The sequence below is a fragment of the Piliocolobus tephrosceles genome, chromosome 8, assembly GCF_002776525.5.
Source record: "Piliocolobus tephrosceles isolate RC106 chromosome 8, ASM277652v3, whole genome shotgun sequence".
Classification (NCBI taxonomy): Eukaryota; Metazoa; Chordata; class Mammalia; order Primates; family Cercopithecidae; genus Piliocolobus; species Piliocolobus tephrosceles.
In genome coordinates this window covers 4,412,237-4,420,977 of record NC_045441.1, presented here as the reverse complement: position 1 = coordinate 4,420,977, position 8,741 = coordinate 4,412,237, and the positions used below count along the sequence as shown (strand labels likewise).

The 8,741-nt window shown below is 58.6% G+C and overlaps 1 protein-coding gene across 1 annotated transcript in view; it reads left to right on the top strand.

The window, feature by feature from the left end:
- Positions 1 to 8,665, top strand: part of FAM20C (FAM20C golgi associated secretory pathway kinase) — a 62,205-nt gene extending 53,540 nt beyond the window's left edge. Inside the window, exons 6-8 of the mRNA XM_026447230.2 lie at positions 6,738 to 6,918; positions 7,544 to 7,653; positions 7,895 to 8,665. Of these exons, the coding sequence (XP_026303015.1) occupies positions 6,738 to 6,918; positions 7,544 to 7,653; positions 7,895 to 7,980 (377 nt within the window). The 3' untranslated portion in view covers positions 7,981 to 8,665. The remainder of the gene's footprint in view (positions 1 to 6,737; positions 6,919 to 7,543; positions 7,654 to 7,894) is intronic.
- The last annotated feature ends 76 nt before the right edge of the window (positions 8,666 to 8,741 follow it).

Sequence of the window (8,741 nt, the reverse complement as noted above, 5' to 3'; positions counted from 1 at the left end):
GTAGCCTGGCACGGGGGCGCACATTCATCTCTCCAGGTAGCCTGGCATGGGGGCGCACATTCATCTCTCCAGGTAGCCTGGCACGGGGGGCCCACATTCATCTCTCCAGGTAGCCTGGCACGGGGAGCCCACATTCATCTCTCCAGGTAGCCTGGCACGAGGGGCCCACACCGAACCCACAGTGACGGGGTTTGAGTACCTCTAACTAAAAGAAACCACGTGCAGTGCCGTTCCCAACCCACCTCCCATGTAGGGTGCCCTGTGCCCCCTTCCACACCAGGTGCCAACCCACAGACAGCTTCAAGGTGGCACCGTCACCATTTAACCGATGTCCTACCGTGCACAGAGAGGCTGTTTCTTCCATTTGTTTGTTTATTTTAACTGGTGAAACGATTCACTTGCGGGAGGTCCTAGCCTCTCCAGGGAGCCTTCTCCAGGTGGCCCAGCCAGCAGACCTGCCTGGGACCTGCCCACCCAGATTTAAACACACCCAGCAGGACCCCCGTCGTATAGCAACAGGGTGGGTGGCCTCCCCGGCCTCGGTGAAGCGGCTGGACTGTGAGCGGGGCTGACCCCGGTCCCCAGTCCCTGGTGCCCTTGAGGGGATACAGAATGGCCTGAATGTTAGGTGGGAATAGATGTCTCTGTTGTTGCTGAGGTTTATAAAACCTTCAGGACTCTACGTGATAAGTACAGTGCACACATAAACACACTATTTTCTACTTAATTATCTCCCCAGGTTGCTTTAACCCTGACATTTGGGCTGGGTGTGGTGGCTCATGCCTGTAATCTCAGCATTTGGGGAAACCAAGAGGGGAAGGGTCACTTGATTTCAGGAGTTTGAGACCAGACTGGGCAACACGGCCAGACCCCTGTCTACAGGAAATAAATAAATTAGCAGCCGTGGTGGTGCTTGTCTGTGGTCACAGCTACTCAGGAGGCTGAGGCAGGAGGATTGCTTGAGCCCAGGAGTGGAGGCTGTTGTGAGTGGGGATCGTGCCGGTGACCTCCAGCCTGGGCAACAGAGTGAGACCCTGTCTCAAAAAAAAAAAAAAAAGAAAAGGAAAGAAAGAAACTGGCATTAGTGGCTCCGCCGAGGGCTCAGTCCTCCCCTCCGAGCGCCTCCCTTGCGCCAGGCCCCTGCCGCACAGCCTGTTCCCATTTCCGCCGCTCACCTGCCGAGGTCTGGGACGCCCCCCTGCCTGTCCTGAACTCGGTCCCCTGCGTTTCCATCTTGAAAGTCAAGAGTGGTCCCAGCGGTGGTGGGTGCTGCAGAATGAAGGCACCCAGTGGTCATCCCAGGATACCCCGCAGAACGAGGACCCCACTGGGGAGGGGCCCCCCGGATTGGAGGCTCTCGCCCTCGGGGGCCTCAGCCGCTCTCCTGGCCTGTCTGTTTAATTCATGCAGATAAAATCCAATTAGGGCCCCAGATGAGCTGCGTCTTCGGATTTGCTGGCACATAAAACCTTGACCTGAAAGCTCATTTCCTGCAGATGTTTCGGATCGATGTGCGGACTCTGCACTTTCTCTTAACTGCATTCATGAATTTGTCAGAACGAGGCCTCTGAATCCATGATTTAATTAAGTTTCGTTCCATCAGCCGGGGCTCACCGAGATCCTCATTTGTTTTCTTCCCCTCAAAGCCCATTAATAAGAGAAAAATAGGACAGAAAGCTCCACAGAGGCAGGAAGAAGGGCTCCCTTCCCTGGCGCGGTGGTGCCTGGCCCCACACACCAGGAATCGGGGCAGAGGCAAAGCCTGAGTGTGGACGTCTTTGAGGGCTCCCCGGTCCACTGTGCCTGAGCCAGGCCCACCCCCAGTGATGGGGAACACATTGATACACAGATAATTCAGTTCCTGTTTGGATGGCTTGAGCTGTCCATCTTTTCTAAGGGGCTGAAACTCGCCTCCCCACCCTGGGAGTCCAGGGCTTCCTAAGCACGACTGAGCTCCGGCCGCTGTCAGCCGATGGGTGGATCCTGACTGCACCGTCCGGGCACCGCCTCCTGCCCCACCGTTCACAGGACTGACCGCCCTGCAACCCGCCGTGCACACCCGGGTGCCCGCTGAGACTGGGCTCCACCCCAGTGATGCCTGGATGTCTGACTGCTTCTTATCCACGTCGTTTTACAATTTTTATTGCAACTTTTACAGTGATGTATTTCAAAGATTCCAAAGACCGACATTCTCCATCCTCAGGTGCCAGCACCCCATGTAGCGACGGCAGGAATTCCTCCAGCTTAGGCTCGATTCTCTGCATTGCAGACCAGGCTGTCAGTTCAGGACCGACTGAAAGAGACGGTCACAGGGTCGCGCAGGGAGGGGTCAAAGACGCCCGTTGATGCTGAGAATGTGCCCTGCCTGGCCCTGCTCTGAGCAACGTCTCCAGAACTCCTCACTTCATTGTAAAACGAGCCTATGGGGGCAGGTCGCTTCCTCCCCATTTTTAAGGTCTTACTGAGTGACTGGGCACAGAGGCTCACGCCTGTAATCCCAGCACTGGGAGGATCACTTGAGCCCAGGAGTTCAAGCTCAGCCTGGACAACAGAGCGAGACCCTATCTCTAGAAAAAATGAAAAAATTAGCCAGGTCTGGTGGCGTGCACCTGCGAGTCCAGCAACTCAAGAGGCTGAGGCAGGCGGATGGCTTGAGCCCAGGAGGTCAAGGCTGCAGTGAACTGTGATTGCACACCACTGGTCTGCAGCCTGGGTGACAGAGTGAGACCCCGTCTCAAAAAAAAAGAAGACTGAGTTGATTATCAGTCCAAGCAGGTGTATTAAGTCACTTCTACGTCCCATGTTGGCTGACACTTGGAATCCCCAGGTCCTCAGCAGGCCAGGGACGGCGGTCGCCAGAGCACCCCGAGCTCTGCACTGCAAGGCGGCCATCGACCACCTTTGCTGCCATTGCTGGAATCCCTTCTCACGTCTCCCTGGAGCCACCACTTTGATTACGCGTTCTGGCAGCTTCCCTGGCCACTCCTGGTTTCCAGATATTAGTTGCGTTTTCCAGGGCAACACAAGTTTCTCCCCTGAGATCCCAAGATGTCCGCAGCCGCTGGAGGCCCCAACAGTTCTGTCTCCCTGCCCGGACAGATGAGTCCTTGACTCTCCCAGAGCAGCCGGGCCCAGCATTGCCGGGCGCCTCGGAACGCAGCCCCCGGGACCCCACTGCTGCCACTCCAGCCACTCTGCCCTGTCAGTCCAATTTCTTCCAGAAGCCTCTATGAGCACTTGGCTTTCTCTAAAGCAGCAGGGAGGGGCGCAGAAGCCAGCCTGGATTCCTCTTCTAGAGAACAAAATCTGTTCTGATTCATTTGCTCCTCTTTGCTTTGCATACATCTCCCGACCGCGGATACCAGGTGACCTCAGAGGCTCTGCAGGAGCCCAGGGCACGTCAGAGGGCTGAGCCCACTGCAGACACCCCTTCGGCCTCCCGTGGCCTGAATGACCCTCCCGTGGGGTCAGTCAGAAAAGGGAAAAACCCATCAGCCAGGGCAAAGTGAGGGAACGAGAGGCAGCCCGGACCAGTGCTTGGGGAAGGTGGGCTCTGGGAGGGGGAAGCAGGAGGGTGAGCCCTAAGCAGCCCCCTGCCCCGCGTAGGGATTGTGGAGCTCAGGTTCGGAGAGGGCAGTTAGGATCCCAGCACCGCACAGCTGTGTAAGGGCCAGGCCGCAGTCACAGCCTTCCTTTTCTAAGCCCCAAACGCTCACGGAACTCATTCCCCCACTTCTCGTGTAAGTTACCATCTGCAGGTTGCACACATCCCAGAGGTGCACAGGTCGTCCACGCACAGCTTTGCGTTTCTGCAAGGTGAGCGCCGCCAGGACCAGACCCAGGTGCCCCGCAGCTCCAGAAGCCACTCAGCCCGACACAGCCTGGACAGAGGGGTTTGCCATCATTTGCTTCGCCTTTTTTCCTGCCACGGCGGCTTGGGCTTGGCAGAGTGGTCATCAGGATTGTCTCTGGTGCTGTGTTCAGCTTAAATGCACGTGGAAGGTGGCAGGTTTCCAGCTACGGACCCACTTCGCACAGCAGGAGCCGTTGCCCTAAATGACAGTGTCCGCTGGGCCCACAGCTGTCCAGGGTGGCAGGTGGCAGATGTCCGCCTTGCAAAACTCTCCGCCTGCTGGGTCAGCCCCCGACATAGTCAGAGAAAGGAATGGTCAGAGATGCTCCGGCTGCAGGGTGAGGGGGCCATCCTGGTCCTCGTCAGGAGCCACACTCTTGCCCAGCTGTGCCTTCCAGGAGGCCAACTGTGACGCCATTTTTGGGCGACTGGAGGAGGCAGGATCTCTCCTGGGTGTGTCTGGGACCCTGGCTTCCTCCTTGCTGTTTGTGTCTTTTATTAGTACTAAAATGGAAAAGGACTCCCACTCGTTCCTCCCAGAAAGCCCAGCCCTCCAAGTGCGGGGCAGCCTGCGTTACCTTGACAGCTGCCTTCCCGTGGCCTCCTTGTGTGATTCCCAGCCCAGGATGCAGGCGTTGCTGGGACCCCCGCTTCCTGGGCGAGGGGCTGGGCACAGAGCAGGGAGGCACTCGCCCGAGGTCACACAGCTCAGGCCCTTCTAACTCCACCCGGTAGGCCCCTTTAATACCCAATTTGGATCTGCAGAGGGATGGCCGGGGGCCCGAGAAATGCCTTTCTCTTTTAACCCGATACCATCTGAAAGCGGCTTAGCCCAGGACGGCAGACAAATTTTAAGCCTCCAGCCAACGAGTGCTCAGATGAAGATTTTGCTCCTGAAATGGAGCTCCTGCCCCGGGGGGGCTGCCTCGTCCGACTGTGGGCTGCTGATTAATCTGTATCAACAAGCGACAGGATTGCAGCTGGTCTTTCTTTGATCGTTCTTACAGTAATTACCCAGCGTTGGCACTGGGGAGAGGGGGCGTGGGAAGGAGGGGGCGGGCAGGTGATCGGGGCATTGGGGCCAGGCCAGCCGGGACCTGCCGGGTGCGTGGGGTGTGGTGGGAGTCACCCCATTTCCTCTCAGAACCTCAACTTACTCAGCTAAGAAAGGGCAGCCCATACCAGCCGCCCTCCTGTTCACTCCACTGGGAGGTGCCCTGCCGAACCTGTCTTCAGATCCCATGGGGAGGCTGTCCTGTAGCCTGGAGGCTCCAGGAACACCCCGAGAGACCCTTGGAATCATTCAGCCCGGCTGCATGGCTCAAGGAGGGACCCCTTTGGCTGAGACGTCAGCCGTGTGCTCAAATAGCAGAAATGCTGGGCCTGGGGATGCTGTGAGTGAGGTTCGCGGCTCTGGCCCCAACAAAACCACGTCCTCACCAGTTCTACAGCCCCAGACTTTCCAGAGTTTCTCCACAAACAAATCAAGCATGAAAAACGATTCGGCCAGCAAATAAAGTCAGGAATAGCGCCCTCGGCCGGGCCTCCAGCATCAGAGCAGTGAACCCCCCACTGCTAGCGGGCCTGGACAGCTCTTGCATGTTTCTCATTATGTTTTATTAAGGTACAATTCGTGTACCACAAAATTTACCACTTAAAAGCGTACAGTTCCATGGCTTTTAGTATATTCACAGTGGTGTGCCACCATCACCGCTGTCTGAATCCAGAACGTCTTCCCGACCCCAAAATGGAACTCCGTTCCTGTGAACAGACCGTCTCCGTTTTTCGCCCCGCAGCCCTCGGCGGCCAGTCCCTCCCCCAGTCTGTCTGGATTTGCCTATTCTGGGCGTTCTGTATCAAGAGGGTCGTAGGACGTGTGGCCTCCTCTGTCTGGCCTCCTTCGTGCAGCACAGAGTCCTTGGGCTTAGTGAGGGCTTCATTCCTTCTCTCGTTTCATTTCGTTTCGTTTCATCGTGCAGAGGGACCACGTTCACCCGGCCTGTCCACTCCGCTCTTGATGGACACTTGGGTCGATTCTCTCTTTTTCGGCTGTGGTGGGCAGTGCTGCTGTGAGCATTCGTGCCCGAGTTTTTGTGTGGAAATGTGTTTTCTTCTCTTAGGGGTTTACGTGGGCGGTGAGTTCCTGAGTCACACAGGGACGCTGTGTTGAATCAGTCAGGGGCTGCAGACCATTTCCGCCGTGGTGGCACGGTTTGCATCCCCCCTGCCAGCAGCGCACAGAGGCGGCAGTTCCCCGTCCCAGCCAGCAGCTGCTGTCCTCTGCTCTTTTGATGGAAGGCATCCCAGCAGACAGGAGGTGGTACCTCACTGTGGTTTTGATTTGCATCTCCCTGGTGACTCACGATGGCGCCCATCTCTTCTCATGCTTGTCGGCCGTCGGCGTCGTCTTTGGAGAATCATCTGTTCAAGCCCTCTGCCCGTTTATTAGTTGGCGTTTCGTCTTTTTGTGATTGAGTGATGAGAGTCCTTCATACCTCCTCAGTGCTAGATCCTCAGATGTGTGGTTTGCAAACATTCTCTCCCATTCTGGGGATTGCATCTTCATTTCCTTGACAATACGAATACATTTTTTAAGCAACTAAACGTCGGCTCTAGGATTTCCATAGACCAGCCCCTGATGTTCGAGGGGTCAGGCCGGGTTCTGCCTCTGGGGAGCTGTGTGGCCTCGGGAAGTCAGCTCTGTGGGTTCACTTTTCCATACCGTGGGGTGGAGGTGTTTGCTGGGATTGATGGGGGAGCTGTGGGTGAGTCCTGCCTGTGAGAAGCACCAGGCAGAGCCCGGCCTGGCCTTGGGGGCTGTGAGACCACAGGTGAGGACGCGGGCCCATGTGGCCCGGGTAACCTGCAGCCTGTCCCTCCCCAGCCAACAACATCTGCTTCTACGGCGAGTGCTCCTACTACTGCTCCACGGAGCACGCCCTGTGCGGGAAGCCGGACCAGATCGAGGGCTCGCTGGCAGCCTTCCTGCCCGACCTGTCCCTGGCCAAGAGGAAGACCTGGCGGAACCCTTGGCGGCGCTCCTACCACAAGCGCAAGAAGGCCGAGTGAGTGTGGGGCCAGGGGACTGGCTCCCGGCCACCCGGCAGTGGAGGGAGCTGGGCCTGGGTGGGCGTGGGACGGTTGGCGGCCACAGGGGTGGCAGAGATGGGTGCAGAGCCTGCTGTGCGATGCTGGCCTGTGTGAGATGACTGCTTCCTGACAAGACAGTGACAAAGGGCTTCCTTACTCCAGTAATTCCATGCACTTCCCTGACCCGGGCCGGCCTGCCCACCAGGTCCCTCAAACCAGGGGCCTCTCAGCGTTTGAGCTCTGCTCTCCCCACTGCCCCTCTCCTCCCTCCTGCGGGAGAAACGGCCCCTGTTCTTTCCGCCCTTTGTTGTCCTCGTGAGTGTGGTGTCCAGGTCCTGTTTCCCCACAGAGACCCTGCAAAAAACACGGGGCCCAGAGCTGAAGGCAGCTCCAGGTGGGGTCACCCCGGGGCAGGGCAGAGCAACCCCGTCCCCTCCCACACCCACGCTTCTGCTGATGCAGCCTCAGCACTGCGGCCAAGGCAGGTCCATCTGCAGATGCCAGGGTCCCTGCCGCTGTGTTTCTCCTGTGCTCCTCATGGTGCACCGGGCTCCCCGTCTGCACAGCAGAGCCCGGCCGTCTAACGCTGGCTCCCTGCAGGTGGGAGGTGGACCCTGACTACTGCGAGGAGGTGAAGCAGACACCGCCCTACGACAGCAGCCACCGCATCCTGGACGTCATGGACATGACAATCTTCGACTTCCTCATGGGTACGTCCCGCAGGGGAATGGGGTCCCCGTGTCACCCGCCCTGCATGGAGCGGATGCACCCAGAGCTCTATAGGGCACGGTCCGTGGCGTGGCCCAGCTGTGGTCCCGTGGCCTGGGGAGGGGCCAGATTGCTTAGAGTTCATGCTGGGAGAAGGAGACGCCGCTCTGCAGGGCACAGAGGCCTCTGAGCTGTGCAGCCCAGCTTCCCACAAGCTGTGATGGTTTCTGCTTCTTTCCACAGGAAACATGGACCGTCACCACTACGAGACGTTTGAGAAGTTTGGGAACGAAACATTCATCATCCACTTAGACAATGGAAGAGGGTGAGCCTGTCCTTGCCCTGCACACCCGGGGAAGGGCCAGCCGCCTCCTGGCCCAGCTACCTGCAGCCCAGCTGAGACCCCGGGAAGTGGGGGAATAGACCCTCCAGTGGAGGGATGGGAATGCCACAAAGGCCCATCTTGGAGCCAGATGCAGGGGGTATCCCCAGGCCCCAACCAGGACAGAGGGCTGCCCCAGGAGCGGGACCTCCGAGGCACAGGAACGCTGCAAACCAAGTCCTAGCAGACCTGGTGTTACCTGGGAAACAGGCTGGGAGAGGCTGCTGGTAGGAAGAGCAGGACCGTGCAGAATAGACGGGCCTCTGCCCGCATGCGGGACCCGGAGCCAGCCTACCGGGGATAGACGGCCTCTGCGTCCCACCTGCGATTGCTGCTGGCCTGCCACGGGTGGTCTTGGGCGGCACGATGAGACCCTGGTGACCAGGGAGGGTGACCCCTGATAAACAAAGCACGAGGCGAGTAATTCGGGCAGGAGGACGTCCATTCCCAGGCTCGGAGGCCTCAGAGAGATGGGCGGTGGGCCCCAATAGCTTGTGTGTGTGGCTGTAAAGACGGCTCCATGGCTAAGCTGTGGGCTGACGCTCCCTGGAGCCATCTCAACTCGGCTGCCTGGGGCCCTTCCCCAGGCCAGAGGCCAGGACCCCACATACAGGGCTGGGGACAAGCGGGGGTGGACCCACTGCCTGGGGTGCTGGAGACGGGCGGGGTGGACCCACTGCCTGGGGTGCTGGAGAAGGCGGGGTGGAC